This window comes from Canis lupus, chromosome 3, assembly GCF_011100685.1.
Source record: "Canis lupus familiaris isolate Mischka breed German Shepherd chromosome 3, alternate assembly UU_Cfam_GSD_1.0, whole genome shotgun sequence".
Classification (NCBI taxonomy): Eukaryota; Metazoa; Chordata; class Mammalia; order Carnivora; family Canidae; genus Canis; species Canis lupus.
In genome coordinates, this window is record NC_049224.1 from 55,014,241 (window position 1) to 55,033,788 (window position 19,548).

At 51.4% G+C, this 19,548-nt stretch overlaps 1 protein-coding gene across 2 annotated transcripts in view; it reads right to left on the minus strand.

Annotated features, from left to right (window-relative positions):
- The window catches only part of AP3B2 (adaptor related protein complex 3 subunit beta 2), a 33,402-nt gene that overhangs the window by 13,401 nt on the left and 453 nt on the right, over positions 1-19,548 (minus strand). Inside the window, exons 1-14 of one of the 2 annotated variants that reach the window (XM_038532939.1) lie at positions 16,111-16,692; positions 10,804-10,879; positions 10,601-10,675; positions 10,215-10,310; positions 5,211-5,371; positions 4,866-4,932; positions 4,585-4,767; positions 4,207-4,490; positions 3,629-3,683; positions 3,267-3,338; positions 1,920-1,982; positions 1,436-1,568; positions 1,069-1,178; positions 245-421 (exon numbers count right to left, since the gene is read on the minus strand). In XM_038532939.1, coding sequence (XP_038388867.1) covers positions 245-421; positions 1,069-1,178; positions 1,436-1,568; positions 1,920-1,982; positions 3,267-3,338; positions 3,629-3,683; positions 4,207-4,490; positions 4,585-4,767; positions 4,866-4,932; positions 5,211-5,371; positions 10,215-10,310; positions 10,601-10,675; positions 10,804-10,879; positions 16,111-16,352 — 1,794 coding nt within the window. In that variant the 5' untranslated portion in view covers positions 16,353-16,692. Of the gene's footprint in view, positions 1-244; positions 422-1,068; positions 1,179-1,435; positions 1,569-1,919; positions 1,983-3,266; positions 3,339-3,628; positions 3,684-4,206; positions 4,491-4,584; positions 4,768-4,865; positions 4,933-5,210; positions 5,372-10,214; positions 10,311-10,600; positions 10,676-10,803; positions 10,880-16,110; positions 16,693-19,548 lie in introns of those variants that run through there. The other variant, XM_038532940.1, reaches the window with a different exon arrangement.

Consider the following 19,548-nt stretch of genomic DNA (forward strand, 5'->3'; position numbering starts at 1 on the left):
GGAGGTCACAGCCCCACAGCAGAGCCTCTTAATGATGGCCACCATCCCTACTGGCCCCAGGTCCTCAGAGTAGCTGTGGACACTGGGGGGACACCAGTTACCTGGATACACTAGACTCTTGCCCTGCATTCTCTCTTCCAAAAGAGATGCTGGAGTTCACACTTATTTGGTGAGGGCCCACAGATTCCTGCCTCAGCCATTCCCAGGGCCCAGCATGTTTTCGGGGGCATCTTTCAATCCTTACCTGCTTCGAGTTAGTCAGGTAGAGCTTGGCTGCCAGATTGATGACCTGTAGCTTGACAATGTCCTCCTCTGCTGTGAAGGACTTGGCCATTTTTCTCAGGACATCAGGTGCAATCTTGGGGACGTGCTCACAGTACTCGCCGATAAGCCACAGGATGCTGGCTCGGGCCATGGGCACCTGTTGGTGTGTGAGAAGGGTCAAGACAGGTGTACATGTGGAAATGTGGGTGGGCATGTGGCTTGCCACACCAATGGCAATCCTCCCAACTGTGCTGGCTTATGAATCATGGGGATCTCTGGAAATGGGTCAGGGGGCTGGTGGGAGAGAGATTAAAAGGTGAGCATTGCCTGGGCAGCGTCTCCCTTCTCCCCAGGGGTTTACTAGCATAGGCACAGTTTTCAAAGGCCAAAGTCAGCCCTGGTTTGGTTTAGAAGACTGATTTTCTAGATCCATTGCACCTTCAGTGTTTTACTTTCGTGTTATTCTTCCTGAATCTTCAAGGAATACCTTATTTGAATGTTTCAGCTCCTCAGTGCAACAGAAAAACATGAGCTTTGTCAATTGGCCAGAGCTTCAGAGCAAAGAGGAGCAAAGAGGAGCATGGAGCTCAGCAAGGGACCCTCAGCAAGTGAGTCTTGGGCAACACATGGGGACCACGTGGATGCTCCCTTTTTCCCCTTCCACCTGCAGACCTTTCAGAGCCAGCATGGAAGGTAAGGACATTGATCTTATGAAGGCTTAGAAGTGTTTAATTACAGGGTTTTAAAATCACGTTGGGGTTGGGGGATGCTGGGATGGGCGGGAAACTAGGGTTCCTCCCTCACCTGGATGTTATCTGTGAGCTTTGCCAGATGTTTGATGATCTCTCCGTGCTGTGCAGGCTGCATCTGGAGCAGCTTCTTAATGACCACCACAGACTCTGCCACCACAAGCTCTGTGCACCGGGACATGAGTGTGTGGGCCCCAGGGTAGTCAGACAGCCACAGGCAGGGGGACAGACACACCTGCAAGGGCCCCTGACCCCTGGGTCTCCTCCACAACTCCCTGCACTTCTCCAATGGCCCCCAAAGGCGTAGCAACACTCAGACGCTAAATGAGGTTGAGGGACAGACAGATGAACATGCATTGTGTCTGGACAGACAGGCCGACGGCCACTGCTCATCAAAGCTGGCCACTCGGACACACACTGACCATCACGGTTGGATAGCAGCTGCACCAGGCCGTTGAGGCAGGTGTCCCGGACTCGGCCTATGTTGGTTGCACAGCGTCCAATGGCCTGGATCGTGGCTGCCACAAAGTCCTTGTCCATGCTGCGGATGTAGGTCTGTGGGGCAGCACAACAGAGTGAACCCTCTGGGGGGTGACCATGCAGGCAGTGACCTCAGTGATTCTGCAGGCTTGAGGGTGACCGCTGGGGCAGCTTGTCACCCTCATTCAACGACTCATCGTGCTGGAGACTAACCTCCAGGAGAGGGAGTGACACCCTCAGCCATCATGCAGTGACTCCCCAGCCCAAAGCCAGCAGAAGGCACTGCAAGGAGCCGAAGAGAATAGTTTCTCCACTTTTTCAGCCCTTAAGAGAAAGTTGGCCCATTGAGATGATTCTTTCTGAGCACAGGGGCTACAGGGCAACTCTCCAGGGCCCCTCTACTGGGAGCTGGGCCCTGGCCCGTACCTGGAATTCCCGTAGGACAGTAGGGATGTTGGTCTCATTGGCCAGGTTGGTCAGCACTTCCAGCTGCAGGGGGGGGGGGGGGGGGGCAGAAAATGGGCAGCATGGCCAGTGGGCTCTGTGCTTTCACAACCCCTCATTCCAAACACCCTCCACAGACCAGAACACAATCCTACAGACAGCCCTGCAACATCCTTAAACCAATGAAAGAGATGACAGATTGTGAAACTCATCCAAAATGCAGGAGGACTAGTTTGCCTCGTAAATGGATTTCCTGCCAGAGTACGCTCATAGCACAATCATGTCACCTCTCCACCTCCATTGAAAACAAAGCCTCCTATTGCTTTCAGGATAAAGAGCAACATCCTTATCATTGTCTATAAATCCCGGTATGAGCTGACCGCTGTCTACCTCTGTTCTCACATTGCATTCCCCCTTGGCCTCCACACCCCATACTGGCCTTTTGTCAGACTGCTTCCTGTCTCAGGACCTTTGCTTATACTGCTTCTTCTGTGTGAAGCTGTTCTGCCGTTCCTGTCCTTGCATTCACCTAGATAATTCGTGTTCATTTCTCAGGCATTTCTCAAGCCTCACTGCCTGGAGGAAAGCTTCCCTGACACCAGACTAGATCAGGCTCTCCAAGTCTATGCTCTGACGGTCCTCTGCAATTCTCTTTCTTACCACATCTCTCAAGTGAATTTTTCCATGTGTTTTGGGATTAGGTGCTCAGTGTCTCCTCCTCATCCCAACTAGACGGCAAGCACCCAAGGGTGAGGTGTCTGATGAGTTTGCCATCTCTCCTATCCCTAGATCTAGCTGTGACTGATACATAGTAGATGTTCAGAGTCAGGACTACCTGCTGCTGCATGAAATTACTCAGTAAAGATGAAGCAGAGATGGAATGGAATGTGGGTACAGGCTCCTGACACATCTTCTGTGGGTGTATGTTTACATGGAAGCCTGAGGGGATAGATGTGTAGGGAAAGGAACACTGTGGGTGGAACACAGGAGCCTGCCCGAAGTGGGGGCTAAGTAAGCATTCTGGAGTCAGCAGGCCACAGACCTCACCTCCTTGGGTCTACATTTTTATAAGATGAAGATCATGTATGCTTCCCGAGTTTAGTACAAAAATCAGATTACTTTACGTGTGCAAAGTAACAGATGTCTAATAGGTGAAAGGCAAAGGGTGAGTCCCTTCCCACTCTCGTCAGCCTGGCTTCCTGAGCAAACGCTTCTGGCTGGAGCAGCCACGGGCCCAGCTGCAGAAACAGGCAGGCCCAAGGTGGCCACTGTGGTCGGTGCGGTGGGAGTGAGGCGGGAAAGCCCCATGCACTTCTGTCCATCACTCACCTTCAGGATCTTGATCTGGGTGGGGTCGGTGGATCTGATGTAGAAGCTCTTCAGGTAGGGTTCAAACATACCCTGGCAGAGAGAGGCAGCCCAGGGAGCTTCATCACAGCAGGAGACCTGCCTCTCTCCCAGAGCTACCCCACTCTCCTGCCCAAGGCCCAGAATCCTCCCTCTCAGATCTGACCGGGTCTTTCTTCACTGGGTTTTCCTCTCTCAGCGGACCCTAGGATCCAAGCCCTGCTTATCCTCCTGGGTTTGGGGTCTCCCCTTTGCCATGCTCTGCACAGCCCTTCCCCAGTGCCCCGCACACCCACAGGAGCTACGCCTCGGGTTTCCTGGGCAGGCTTCAGTCACTTGCTCACCCGGCGCTTGATGGACATGGTGGCCACGTTCTGGAGTACCACGTACTGCACCTCACTACGGAGAGAGGACAGGTCAGAGGTACCTGGGCCCCTCCACCAGGCCAAGGGGCAGCGAGTGGAGGGAAGGGAGGTGGGCCAGACAAACAGGAGGGAGAGGAGGGGACCAGTGTGTGTGGGGGCAAGAATGGAGTCAGTACAAAGTCTGGGGTGTTGGGGGTGCTATGTGCTCCCAGAGCAGCTGGCCGCTGGGAGGGCCTGCAGAGTGCGCGGGGCGGGCAAAGGCAGGCCAGCCCTGCCGCCAGCCTTCTGGGGACGGGACGGGGCGGGGCGGGCGTCAGCGGGCAGGCCACCTGCGTGGGCGGTGCCGGGGGCGGAGCAGCCCCCAGAGCGGGCGGGGGCGGACCAGCCCAGCCACCCCAGCAGCCCGAGCAGCCCGAGCAGCCCGCAGTGCGGGCGGGGCAGGCTCCGCGCACCAGCCCATCCATCCCGCGGGTGTGGGCGGGGCGCGGCGGGGCGGGGCCGGCGAGGGCGTGCAGTGCCCCAGTGGGCGGGGCAGCCGGCCCAGCCGGGTTGCGCACCTGTGGCTGCGCAGGAGGCGCACCAGGGCCTTGGCGATGACGCCCACCTCCGCCTTGGGCGCCAGGTGGAAGTAGAGCTGCGCCACCGCCATCACCACGGCCGCGCTGCGGCTCTGCAGCAGCGGCTTTGTGTTGCGCAGCAGCAGCCGGTGGTCGGGATCCATGACGTAGGGCTTGCGGGCGGGCAGCGCTGCGGTGGTCGCCTCCTCTGAGCCCGGGCCCTTGGCCTCATCCTCTTCCGAGCCGTAGAAGGCTTTCTCGGGGTTCTCCTCCAGCAGAGATTCCTGGGGGCGGGGCCGGGGTCGGGCAGTGGGCGCCTCCTCCCAGCCGCCCTCCCCCCTGCGCGGCCGGGGCGAGGGCTGGGGCCCTGGCACTCACGTTCTGGGTGGGGCTCAGGAACTGCGTGCGCGCGTAGCGGGTGAGCATGCTGATGATGACCACCTGGCCCCACTCCTCCACGTCGATGAGCAGGTTACAGAGTTTCCGGTAGTTCTTGTGAATCAGGTCGATGCGCTCCGGGCACACCTCCTCGAAGGCCATCACCACGCTGCCCGCCACCAACTGGGGAAGGGGCAGTGGCTAGAGAGGGCGCGCAGGAGGGGCCGAGGGCCTCTGTCCCGCTCCTTTCCACCGCCCGGCCGTGTGTGAGGTGTACACACCGTGGTCTTGTCGGCCAGAAGCTTCTCAATGACCTCGATCAGCTGGTCCTTCTGGTCAGAATCCAGACTGAAGGAGAAACAGTGAAAAGGAATTTGCCCCTCGCCCCATCTCCCACCTTCCCAATATCTGCCCAAGCTGCGCCCACCTCCCACACCCCAACCCCATTGGTGAAGAGGTGTGAGCTGCCACCACCACTGTCCTCCATCTCTGTCAGTTCCCCAAACCGTCTCAAAGCATCCCAAGTATAAAAGAAAAAGGGCGATTTGCAAGACCTGGGAGGGGTCAGGGGTGCTGGGGACTTGAGAACCGCTCCCAGAGGAGTGAAGGGCTGGATTGGGGCGTACCTGTAGAGTTTAGGGATGGCATGAGCTGCTGTTTTCCGTACATAGGGTGACATGTCCGAGGCAGCTTCCTTGATGGCCAGCATCATGATGGGCACTATGATGGGCACCCGGATGCTAGACAGGACACGGAGGGCACTAGCCCGGATCAGCTGGTTGGGGTCCTAAGAGAAGAGGTGGAGGCAGAGCCCTGAGAGAACACAGTGCACTGATAGGAAAGGCTACACCTCTGGAACCCACTGTTCCTGGCTACCTCCCCAACTCCCTGAATGATGGGCTAGTGCTAGTACCTGGGGGGTACTACTTGAGGGAACTGGCTCTTGGTCCCCGCTGCAGAAATCTGATACCTGAACAGTTGTGGCAATGGGTTGCTTCACTTTCAGGAAGAGTAAAAATCTTCTAGAATACCTGAAGTTCCTGAAACACCTCCTGGTCCTCGAGTGGGATTTTGGGGGGGAGGGGGGGGATTTGTATTTATGCCAGAGCTGACTGCCAGCAAATGTAAACTGGCCTTCTTTCCAGGGTTCACCTTTAACGCTCCTTTTCAAAAAAAAAAAAAAAAAAAAAAACGCTCCTTTTCCCCAGCAACTTCCCAAAAGTTGCTCTTCTTCTTTTCCTCCAGTGTTTAAAATACATAGGTGCACAGGTCCCTCCTCTTTGCTCCTGCTGCATCCAGTACACACCTGGGAAGAGCCTTTAGTATACTGCAATCATGGCAGCAGCACTACTGTAAATTGCTGTGAATTTTAGAGAATGGTGGACAATGGGAGAGGTTTTGGAACACTAAATGGCAGATGTCTCCCTGAGGTTCTAAAACAGAAAAAGAGAAGATCCACGAAATGACAGGGGACGATAATGGTAATCCCTGTCAAAATTCTAGAACTGATTTTTAAACACATGGTTTAGAAGCACTTATTTAAAAAGCAGGAGTCTGTATTTTCTCAGTCAAATCATGTCATATCTCACTGCTCTAGCCTATTTTTTTCCTTTTTATTTGGAAATGAATATGGATTCACAAGAAGTTACTAAAAAAACACATTTTCCTTTTTGATAGAGTAACTAGGCTGGTCGATATTAACACTGTGTATTTCGATTTCAGCAAGGCATCCCTGGGTTAGGGTTAGGGTTAGCATTTCCTGGCTTGCCTTTTTTATTTTTATTTTTTTTAAGATTTTTAATTTATTTATTCATGAGAGACACAGAGAGAGGCAGAGGGAGAAGCAGGCTCTATGCGGGGAGCCCAATGCAGGACTCAATCCCAGGACCCGGGGATCATGCCCTGAGCCAAAAGCAGATAGATGCTCAACCACTGAGACACCCAGGCGTCCCCTGGCTTGCCATTTTTTGATGCAGGCTTTTTGTTTCACTGAATATGTAAGTATTTTAAGAGCAGAATTCCTGTCTATTTTGTTTCTGTATCTCTACAGCCCTTTGCCCGTGAAGGGTGTTAAGAAATTTCTCTGCTATTGAAAAAGATCCTTTCTAACAAGATAAGAAAATGCCAGCTGACTGTATAATTAGGTGAATCCACAACTTGGTAAAACATTGTACTTGGGGAAGGTTTATTAACTGATAACCTTGGAACTCACAGTCTGTTGCCCTGGTCTGTACAGCTTATGAATATCTTGGAGGAAGATGCAAGAGGACAAAAATGAAGATTTAGAATTGCCCTGAATTGGACGCTGTGCTAAACCAATAAAATGAAATGTAATGGGATGTCATATGGGATTCAGGGGACCAACTGCATAAAGACAGTATGTAGGGAGACCTAGATTATCTGACTGCCCACTGGAGGTTTGTCTGAATTGAGCCAAACACAGTAGTGGGCTGCTGAGAAACCAAACCTAGTCTCAGCCTGGATCAATAAGAAGGGAGAGTCCTTGATGGAAATGAATGGTTCTAATGTACAGGAGAGCCCAGAGTCATTAACAACAGCAGAAAGATGGGGATCCCTGGGTGGCTCAGCAGTTTAGCGTCTGCCTTGGGCTCAAGGAGTGATCCTGGGGTCCCAGGATCGAGTCCTGCATCGGGCTCCCTGCATGGAGCCTGCTTCTCCCTCTGCCTGTGTCTCTGCCTCTTTCTCTTTCTTTGTGTCTCTCAAAAATAAATAAAATCCTTAAAAAAAAAAAAACAACAACAGCAGAAAGAAAATGAGTTTTAGAGGAACACATATATCATGTGATACCATTTACAAAACAATATTATATGTTATTTAGGAATGCATAAATAAATAGTAAGACAGTAAATGTATGCACATGAACGATAAACAGGAGAAGAGACATAAGGGGCTTTGGCTATTGATAAATTTTTCATTTCTTATGCGTGGCATATAGATATTCATTATACTATTCTTTGTGCCTTTTGTGAGTTTGAAATAAATTTTTAAAAATGTAGCTATGGAGGTTTTGAGACAATAAAATGGTTTCATTTTTTAATTTTTTTTAAGATTTTTATTTATTCATGAGAGACACAGAGAGAGGCAGAGACATAGGCAGAGGGAGAAGCAGGCTCCCTGCAGGGAGCCCGATGTGGGACTCGATCCCAGGACCCCGGGATCACGACCTGAGCCAAAGGCAGACACTCAACCACTGAGCCACCCAGGCGTCCCACAATATAATGGTTTTAAAAGAAATTGTAGTTGTCCTAAGTTGGAGCAAATTGCCTTATGAAGGAGTGACATCTCTGTCACTGGAGATGGCCTGTTGGATATGTTCTAGAGCAAAGGTTGGAACATTATGGTCCTCAGGCCAAATCTGTCTTCTGCCTTTTTTATTAATTAAAATTTAGGGACACCTGGCTGGCTCAGCAGTTAAGCGCCTGCCTCAGCTCAGGGCATGATCCTAGAGTCCCGGGATCGAATCCCACATCAGGCTCCCTGTATGGGGCCTGCTTTTCCCTCTGCCTGTGTCTCTGCCTCTCTCTCTCTCTCTGTCTCTCATGAATAAATAAATAAAATCTTTTTAAAAAACTTATTGGAACCCAGCCATGCCCACTCATTGACAGGTTCTTACACACTTCAAGGGCAAAGTTGAGTGGTTGCAGGGTTGAAGCTATCTGGCCTACACAGTCTAAATTACTGCCTGACAGTATACAGAAAAAGTTTGCTAACCACTCTTCTCGAGAATCCTTGCACTGAGTGGACTAAGGAGGCTTTGGGTAAATGTAGAACTTGCCTATGCAAAAATCCTAGAATAGTTCTTCTAAGAGGATTTAACCCTGATTCAAATAAAAAGATCACTTGCCAATCTAGATAGATCGATCCTCTGGTTTTGTCTTTAAGAATTTACCTTGCACAATGTGTGGCCGGGGATACCCAGGTACTGCTGGCTGACTAAATGTAAATGCAAGTGCCCTTGCTCGCTGCCCCGCCTGAGAGGCAGACCCTGTCAGGCCCTCCTGCTGGCCACAGCACAGTGACCTAGGGCTGGGCCCGGATCTGGGCAGTCAGTCCTCAGGCTGCTCAGCAACCTACTGAACCAGCTGATCACGAAAAGCTGAGCTAGACCTTTCAGAGATGCTCTCACAGGAATGTGAGCTACATGTGCAGAAAGACTAGGGGAGTTAATGGTTGTCATCTGAGCTGAAAATGCTGCTGTGGAGAGAGAACAGAATGGCGTTCAGAGATACTGGCTTCTGTCTCCTTGACATATACCGACCAGGAAAGCATGCTGTGGAGACCATCACACATGCATGTCATATGCAAAACACAAGTGGAGAATATTCAGTTTACATAGTATGAGGGGATTTAGCACCCACTCCATTCTAAAGGATTTGAATCTTCCCACTGCTCTTTCCTTTAGGTGATTGATTGATTGATTTTTCTAAAGAAGGGGAAAAGGTGGGGAGGGACACAGGGAGAGGAAGAGAGGGAATCCCAAGCAGGCTCCTGCCTGAGTGCAGGGCCTGACATGGGGCTCCATCTCTCAAGACATCATGACTTGAGCCGAAATTAAGAGTCAGATGCTTAACCAACTGAGCCACCCAGGTGCCCCTCGGTGATTTCAATTTCTACCTGCCTCAAAGAGCCTGTCAGGACAACAGACATGAGCCAGCCTTTAAAAGCAGGTGTTTTGCATACACCAGGACATCTAAGACAAGTCAGCTACTTCTGGTGCTAAACAGAACAGTCATCATGGGCGCCTAGGTGGCATGGTGGGTTAAGCCTCGGGGCTCTTGGTTCCTGCTCAGGTGATAACTTCAGGGTCCTGGAATCGAGCCCTGCCCTCGGCTCCATGCTTGGTGCATAGTCTGCTTGAGATTGTCTCTCCCTCTCTAAAAAATAAATTTTTTAAAAAGAAGGAAGAAGAATGATCACCTAGAGCTTGTTTCAGCTCTAGAGGAATAATTGTGTTGAACTCACTGGAAGTGGACAGTCATTTGTTTATGGCATCTGCGCTGACCTCTGAACCCACCCCGGAGTCTGAGGCAGCTCTCCTACAGGGTAAACTCTGTTGCTTTCCTGTCGGTAGAGCTCATTTGTGTTCAGTAAGCCCTTCTGTCCTCCGTAACAAGTCACAGGTGAAAAGGTTCCAAACTCATTGTTCTCCACAAAAACCCAGCCCAGGCCCACCTGCCAGCACCCAGGCTCTGACACACAGAGCTGAGGAGCCCAGGTCAGCCGTGGCCCTCACAGTCCTGTCCTAAGGAAGCTAGCTTTTGCCTAGTTATGGACCCCGGATCCTTCACACCAGTGCGACTGGGAGGGACCCCAGGGCTCTCTACTTCCAGGGCTTTAACTGGTTCACATTTGAGGCAACCATCATCCTGAGCATCTCAGAGGAGGGGCTGCACGCTCTCAGGGCACCCACTCTGCATCTCAACCCCCTACTGAGCCAGCCTCCACCGTCCGAGGGTCCCTTTGGCCCTTCTCTCTGACGCTGACCCTCCCCATTCTCGGCAGGTAGGAAAGGCCAGAGCTGCTTCCTTCAGGCACCAGCCTCTCCCTGGCCTCCTTCTACATGGCATCCACAACCCCAGGTGCCAGGGAGGCAAACCGAAACCTCTGACCTTTAGGCCACGTTGGAAGGTGGAGATAGACAGCAGGGCCAGGTCTTGTTGCTCTTCGGCATAACGTACCAGGTACACATAGACAAGCTTCTTCACCTGGGGAGAGCAGGTTTCTCAGCAGGACTGGTGCCCCCCACCCTGTGATATGCCATCACCTGGCCGGCTGTGATCACACAGGCAAATTCCCCCAGTGGGGGGCAGCATCCCTACTGTGCCCTGGGGCCTCCACTCGGACCCACATCTGATTCAGGGACATATCCTGAACCAAGAACATTCCGAGCAAGTCAAGCCCCCAGGGGCTGGATCCTTCCTTCCTCACCCCAACAGGCCGGAGTTGATTCCCGATGGAGGTGAGCATGAGAGATCCATCACTGGGTGGTGCTCACCTCTATGTTCTTGCAGGCCACATTTTTCACCACAGCGGGAAACAGGTCTGAGGCATTCTTTCCCCGGGCGATCATCTGGGTGGTGGGAAGGAGAAAGGAAGGGGCCCACACTCATTAGGGGAAAGTCCACAGGACACAAGGAGAGCAGCTCTTTGATTCCTACCCACCACCCACCCTGCCCTGAGGACCCCTTTCCCACTCACAGCCACAATCCTCTTCATGGCCTCCAGCTTGAGGGAATCCTTGTTGGTATCCAGCATCTCCTTCAGGTCATCATGCCTGGGGGTGCACAGGAGGTCAGGGGAGGCCACGAGAGTGGGGGTGGGGGTATCCATCAAGAGGATAGAAAGAAGCGACATGGGTAGGGGACTTGGGGTCAGAGAAACGTGGGCCAGGGTGTGGTGCAGGTTGAGCTGGGTGCCCCTGAAAAAAGCTCTGTTGAAGTCCTAACCTCCAGGACCCCAGGGACCCTTTTTGGAAACAGACTTGCTACAGTTGTCATTAGTTAGGATGAATGGTTGACACAGTATTCCTGGTGTCCTCATAAGAAGACAGCCGTGTGAAGAGAGAGACATGGAAATAATGCCATGTGAAGCCAGAGGATTGGTGTGATCCATCTACAAGTCAAGGAGCACCAAAGATCGCCAGCACCGGAAGCTACAAAGTGATGAGCACAGATCCCCTACAAGTTTCAGAGGGAGCATGGCCCTGCTGACACCTTGATTTTGGACTTCTAGCCTCGGGATCTGTGAGACAATACATGTGTTGTTCTAAACCACCCGCTCTGTGGCACTTCTTTCTAGCACCCCAGGAAATCTATACAGCCGGGGACCTAGAGCCAGAAGAAGAAAGGTTTGGGGTAGGAAAGGTATGGACCCTGCCCAGAAAATGGCCAGTTGGATAGACGGGAAGGATCTGGAGCTGGTATCCAAACAGAAACAGGATACCCTTAGCCCACCCCAGGTGTGTCCTGAGCCCCGACTCCACAGACTGATCTAACCCCAGGGACTGGATGGGTCCCAGAGCTCCAGAAATCTACTGAAATGGCTTCACAGCAAAAGCCAGAGCTGTCCCTTAACATTCAACAGTGATTTCAGGCAGTTATAAAAACCTCATGGGGGAAATAAATGAAGATTTGGATAAATAACCCCTTGCACGTGGCTGAAGGGAATAGAGGTAGTCCTCAGGCCAATACATAAATTTCATGCAATGCCCCTTGCAAGTTCAATGAAGGCATTTTGTCAAACATCCTGAAGTGGCAGCAAAATTTGCCCGGAGAAATCTAAAAATAATGAATAGGTTAAGAACTCCAAAGAATAGTCTGGGGAAAGAAGAGAACAATGAATAAATGACAGAATTCATCCTCCTGGAATTCCAAACACAAATCAACACAGCAATGACAAAACTGCATGGTACCAGGCTAACAACAGAAAGTCAAAGGTCATAGGGGGCAATTTTTTTTTTTCCCATAAATGAATCTAAAGTGATACATTAGGAACAACTCACCAATGGAAGGAAGAACCTTTCCTTCCCATATATAAATGCTGTTGGGACAACTGCTATGCAGCAAAGAATTTAACTTGTACACATGTCTCTAACCAAAATAAACCCCACATTTTTTTTTAAATAATGAAATGATTTTTAAATACGGAAGAGGAAAGGGAAATTCTTATTTTCAAGGTCATAAAATTATCAGTAACCAGATGGCTAAGGTTTAATTTTTTAAAACTTTTGTATATGAAACTAAATTTAAGATAAAAAAACAAATATGGCAACTGTATTTGTTGGCTAGGTCTGCTATAACAAAGTACCACAGACTGTGTGGGCTTAAACAACCTAAATTTATTTTCTCAAAATTTTAGAGGCTAGAAGTCTGAGATGGTGGTAGTGGGCATGGGCAGTGGCCTCTTCTGAGGCCTCTCTCCTTGGCTTATAGATGGTGGTCTTCCTGTGTCTGCGCATGGTCTTCCCACTGTGTCTCCCTGTGTCCAAATTTCCTCTTTTTTAGTTTAAGATTTTTTTCATGAGAGACACACAGAGAGGCAGAGACACAGGCAGAAGGAGAATCAGGCTCCATGCAGGGAGCCCAATGTGGAACTCGATCCCAGGATCTTGGGATCACGACCTGAGCTGAAGGCAGATACTCGACCACTGAGCCACCCAGGTGCCCCCAAATTTCCTCTTCTTATAAGGTCACCAATCAGAATGGGTTAGGGCTCTCATGACCTCATTTTAAATTTTTTTTTTTTTTTTTTTTTTTTAATGATAGTCACACAGAGAGAGAGAGAGAGGCAAAGACATAGGCAGAGGGAGAAGCAGGCTCCATGCATCGGGAGCCCGACATGGGATTCGATCCCGGGTCTCCAGGATCACGCCCTGGGCCAAAGGCAGGCGCCAAACTGCTGCGCCCCCCAGGGATCCCTCATGACCTCATTTTAACATAATCACCTCTTTAAAGACCCCTGCCCCAAATATAGTCATATTCTGAGGTACCAGGGGTTAGGACTTCAACATAGGAATTTGAAGGGGACACAATACAGCCTATAAAGCAACAGAAAGGAAAATATTTGGGATATGGCAAACAAAAATTTAATATTCAAAATAAAGCATTAAGGCGCCTGGTTGCTCAACGGTTCAGCATCTGTTCAGGTTGTGATTCTGGGGTCCTGGGATTGAGTCCTGAATCGGGCTCCCTGAATGTCGCCTGCTTCTCCCTCTGCCTATGTCGCTGCCTCTCTCTGTCTCTCATGAATAAATACATAAAATCTTAAACAAACAAACAAAAACAAAATAAAGCACCAATATAGATTTAAGGTCTATATCCAGCTTTCATTGTAAGGGCTGCTGCAAGCATATCCACACCTGTTAGTCCCTCCAAGGAGACATAGCCCTGAGCTATCGCTCTCCTTTCAAAGAGTGGAGCATAGTCTGGTAGTCCTCAGTCATGTGCCCTTGTGCAGTGAACAACCTGCCTGACCATACTCAGAGGTCTAGGGGTAGGTGGTCAAAGAAGTGAACCTGTGAATAGACTCATGGAAAAAATGCTTCTATACAGCCAAGACAGCTGTGGGACAACTGATGTGCTCATGTGTTGCCAAAACGGTTCCAAGATGTGGTGATCAGTGTGTGCAGAGTCCTGCACAATTCTCTCATCTTCCAGATAATAAGCCACAGCTTTTGAGCCAGGCAGGAGAACCCAGCCTAGAAAGGTTATCACTAACAGTAGAAATTAAAAAGCAATGACAACCCATAAAAAAAAAAAAAAAAAAAGCAATGACATATTTAGAGACAGCAGAATGTCAGAAATTGAAGCGAATAGCGACAGCAGGGATGAGCAGGACAACAGTCACAGACAGGCCAGGGTGGCGGTGCTGCCGGTGCTGAGAGGCAAGTCAGCGACAAAGGCCGAGAGGAAGGGAAGAAGCCAACGTGATGCATGGGCTGCCTTCTGCACAGATGCCCAAGTGCCTAACGCACACTCAGAAGGGACAGAAGCAGAGCTAAGCTATGGATGATCCAAGGGTTTTAGAAAGGGTCTTTCCTGAACAGATTTTTTGGTGGAAAGCAGGATAGAAAGCTAATGTCTTCCAGGACACAGAAGACCTGCTAGTCATCACAGAAGGCAGAAGAATGTCCAGCCCCAGCCATGCTCATCTAAACGCCCCCAGATCAGAGGATCTTCTCACTCTCCCAAACACAGGCCAGGTGGTCCACTCCTGCAGGCTGAGCTCAAGCCCACGGGGTACAGGAGGCCCAGACGGTGCAGCTGAGCATGGGCACCATTAGGGCTGTGGGAGGATAAACGCTGGGCACCCCGGTCCCCGAGTATGAGTGCAGGCCGCTGAACTGCCACATTCCACCATATGGACAGCTCACAGCACACATCCCACAAATACCCACACATCCCAATACCCCCTCCACGCTCCAGCACCATCCACACGTACCACAGGCACACCTGCACCCCACAGACACGCCTGTACCCCTCACAGACACATCTGTACCCCAGACATCCCCACATCCCCCCCACAGACACATCTGTACCCCAGACATACCCACACCCCCAGATATACCCACACCCCACAGACCACCTGGACCCCAGACATTCTCACACCCAGACACACCTCACACCTACACCCCTAGACATACCCATACCCCCACACCTCCACCCCATAGATATATCCACACATCCCCAGACACACCTGTACCCCCAGACACACACAATTCATACATAAACTCATACACACCCACGACCCTTGGAGAAACACACGATCACAGACACATACACCACACGTTCAGACACTTCCCACAGAAACTCTACACACATATACCCACATATGCATTAACACATACCTCACACCCACATCCCTAGACCCCCACAAACACACACATTCCCACAAGACTTCTCCATTCCCTCCCACACCCCCATCTGGATGTGCACATCCCACCCAATGCACCCCCACACCCAAGCCCCTCCACAACACACACCACGTACACATACACCCTCTCAACAAAACTGTCACTCTGGCCTCATTCCCCAGTGTCCAGTCAACTCCTATTTGAGATGCTGGAAGATGAATTTAGGCTTCTAGGATCAAACACAGGCAGCCTCATGGACCCTCCGGCCTCCTCCTGAGGGGTGGGCCTGGGTGACCTGACTGGGAGCAGCTGGAGTTTGCCTGGGTGTTCTCTAAAGCAGACTTCCTCACCCGGAGTGTCCTCACCACTCCTAGAAATGCCACAGGCCCCTGTCAAATGCACCACCCCTGGGGCCGTGCTGCAGCACCCATACTACTCCCACCCTCCCGGCCTGGTGCAAATACTCCAGGCCCTGGAGGCTCCAGCCGGCCAAGGAGAATTGAGGGAGGGGAGGGCCTGTGGGTACATGGCACAGGGAGCCAGGCAGGACTGTCAAATGCCCATGAGCAGACATCAGCCCCCTCCTGGGATGTGACCACCCCCGGGCCGTCATCTTGTGTGCCCGAGAGGGAGAGGGAGCGAGGGATGCACAGCAAGGCTCCGAAGCCATGAAACATTAGCCTCTGTGGTCAGATCCCCTTACACCGCACTCTCTCTGCCCTGACCCCTGGCCTGACCTGGCCGAGGAACTCTCCAGGGGGTGGCCAGAGCCACCCAGACACTGAGGCCAGACGTGCTCACCTCCTTGATATACACCTTCCTCCCTCTCCTCACCACCAAATCCCAATCCATTAGAAGTGGGGGTGGGGGTGGGCTGCCCAAACTCTGCATCTTAGCCTGTCTCCAAACCTCACCCAGAGCCCACTGCAGCCGGGACCTGGGAGGGGGAAGGTCCAGGTGGAACCATAACACTATCCCCCCCTGCCAGAGCTGCCCGAGTTATGTTCATCGCCTCATACACTCAGCCCCCACACTGCACCCCTGATGCCCCCACCCACCTAGACCTCCTCCTGGGGAGGTGGAGTTTGAGCTAGAGCAGCAGCTGTCCACCCTTCCTGGCATGGGGGTGAGGGGCCCTGGGAGTTCCTCTGTACCTTAGCGGCTGGCTCTGGCTCTGGCCAGGCTCCGGGCCAGGCCCTTCCAGGGACGCCTCCGGGATTGTGTCTTCCTCGGGGGCCTGCAGCCACCGGAGCTCCTCAGGCTGCAGGGCCTGGTACCAGGGTGGGGGCCCGCCTTCAGGGGCCAGCACAGGGCTGGCAGCCTCCTGGTCAGCTGCACCAGCCCCTCTGCCCCCTGGCCTCACCACAGCCCCCGGGAGCTGCAGGAATCGCTGCATGGGGCACCGGGTCCTGCTCTGAGATGAGACTGAGCCAACCAGGGAGCCAGGGACGCCTGTCCCTGTCCTAGACGGTCCGCCCCCGAAACTCAGAAACCAGACACTGGCAGGGAAGGAGGCTCTGGTTTCCTTTTCGTGGCTCAGAGATAGGACTCCAGATGGGGAGGACGGCAGGGACTGGGGAGTAAACCACCCCTATTTCTGGCCTGTGGGCCAGGGGAGCTGATCCAGACAGAGGTGAGGGATGCCCTCCTCACTCCCACTCTCCTGCCACATCTGGACCCCTGCCTCCCCAGAACTGCTCTTCCTCAGAAACCCTGTACACCCCCTTCCCACTCTGACCCGAACCCGGAGCCAGGTCCTTGATTCCTTCCTTCCTTCTCAGTATTCTCTGGTCTCTACTTCCTCCCCACCTGGCCCAGCCTCCCAGCCCGTCCCTCTAGCTGCTCTCTCTCTCATACCCAAGGCCCTCCCATCCTTGCTGCCCCTACCCTGCCAGGAGTAGTTGGCTTTATTTGCTGGATTTCAGACCTGCTCAATGTGCCTCAAATCCCCACCCACAGCCTTGCTCTCTGGCTCTGAGAGCTTCACCACCTGTTTCTCATGAAAATGAAAGGCCTCAGATAAAATCCCCTGCAGCTCCCAAACATCTGCGTCTCCTCTCCTGTTCTCCTCCCCGTGGGCAGTGATCCTCCTCAAAGGCAGCTCTGTAGGCTTCCCCTCCCACCACCCAGGGGTCCAGGCCTGCTTCAGTTCCCTTCAGCCTCTCCCACACAACTGGCTCCTTCCCATCAGCAGTTAGACTTGCTCCAGGCTCCCCATCCAGATAATAAGCAAAAGTAACAGCAAAAATAAAATAAACCTTCTTGAACTAATTATCTCCAGCTACTCTTTCTCTCTCTCTCTCTCTCTCTCTCTCTCTCCCCTTTACAAACTTCTGGAAACCAAATTTCCCATTCACTGTGTTTTATTTATTTATCTCTTATTTGCTCCTTTATTCACTTTAACCTGGTTTGAGACGCTGATAAGAATTTAGGGCTGAGGGGCACCTGGGTGGCTCAGCGGTTGGACATCTGCCTTGGGCTCAGGGCATGATCTGGGGTCCTGGGATGGAGTCCTGCATCGGGATCCCCACAGGGAGCCTGCCTCCCCCTCTGCCTATGTCTCTGCCTCTCTCTGTCTCTCATGAATAAATAAATAAAATCTTAAAAAAAAATAAAGCAGGGATGCCTGGGTGGCTCAGCGGTTGAGCATCTGCCTTTGGCTCAGAGCGTGATGGTGGGGTTGGGGACTGAGTCCCACATCGAGCTCTTTGCAGGGAGCCTGCTTCTCCCTCTGCCTATGTCTCTGCCTCTGTGTGTCTCAAATAAATAAATAAATAAATAAATAAATAAATAAATAAATAAATAAATAAAATATGTTTAAAAAATAAAAAATAAATAAAGCAAACATGGCACAATGTCAACAATGGTTGGATCTAGGTGGAGGGTATGTATGTATTCCTTGTATTATAAAATCAATTTTTCTGTATGTTTAACATTGTTCGTAATAGAATGTTGGGGAAAAATAACCCAGCTCCCCCTCTTCTGACTTCGCCAGACTTGTCCCACAGAACAGGAAGTGGGGAGCAGAACAGGGAGAGGTTGACCGACTCTTTGTCAAGCCAATGGTCGTGATTTCTTTCCCTTGTTTGGGTTGACATTATGGATTGCTGCCTCCTTGAAACCGCATGATGCCTTCAGTTTACTTTTTCTCAGTTACCTTGAAACACTCTTCCACTGCATTCTGGTCATCCCTAATGTCTGTGTCTTTAAAGTTCCTATCTGTGCACTGTCTGTACTCATTTTATATCCCTGGGTTACCTTCACTTCCTTCTGTGGCTTTAATATATATAATATAATATAATATAATATAATATAATATAATATAATATATTTATTTATATATATATTAAATATATTTATTTAAATATATATATGTTAAGAATCTGTCCTGGAATCCAAATCCTAAAATCTCCTAGCTCCTAGGCTTAAATACCCCCCAGAGTTTACAATCTCAGGCTCTCAAAAGCTGGGCTCCAAATTATTTTCACAAATTTGTTTGTAACATCTTTATTTCCAAACACACTGTAAGGCACTACCATCTATCCAGTTACAAGAAATAGTAATCTGAGTATTATACTTACCTTCTTCCCCCAGTTAATCAAGTCTGTGACTTCTACAGTCTCAAAAGCCCTCAAATCCTCTGCCCCTCCCACCATCATGTCCCCTCCCCCAACTTCCACACCACCCCTTGTTTCCTGCTCAAACTAGCACACCCCAATCTCTTCTGCATAATTCAGCCTAGAATCCTAAAATGCAAATCTGTATAACCTGCTCAGAACCCTCATTTCTGGTCACTCCAGAGGATTGCACAACGATTTGGGCCATATCCCACTAGCACCTACAAAGCCTGGCTCTCCATCTCCCCTCTCCCTACCAGTTCTTTGCTCTGCCTAGAACACCCTTCATGCTCCCCTGCCTCTGTTCTCCAGGCCAGGCACCAGCTCCTCGCATCCCTCCCTCTGACTGCTTCCACAGCATGGATTCTTCCTCTGTGCTCCCGTCTAGAGCCACTAGAGGACGAGGACTGAGAATGGTCCTGCATTCACAGTGACTAGGACAAGAATGGACATAGAACCCCCTTAAAATACTGGTTTCATGGGGCGCCTGGGTGGCTCAGTGGTTGAGCATCTGCCTTTGCCTCAGGTCGGGAAGGGGGCTGCAGGCCTACGGAGAGGGCCAGGGTGGGGCCCTCCCCGTGATCCCGGGGTCCTGGGATCGAGTCCCTCATCAAGCTCCTCACAGGGAGCCTGCTTCTCCCTCTGCCCACGTCTCTGCTTCTTTGTGTGTCTCATGAATAAATAAATAAAATATTTTTTAAAAAATGCTGGTTTCAGGATTTACAGATAAAGAACCAAAGAATGAGCCAAAGGTGGAGGGCAAGAGTGGGAAGACCTCGTAGGGCGGAACTCCAGGGGCAAAGTGGGAAGCAGGTGTGTGAGCGCCAGCCTGATGGGAGCTGGGGGCCTGAGCGTGGGGCCAGAACCAGGGAAACGATCCGTAGGAGAGGCCCGGCTCGGGAGGCTCGGAGGGCACACGCAGGGCCAGCTTTCCCGGACAGGCCCCAGGCTCAGCTCACCGACGCTGAGCCTCCC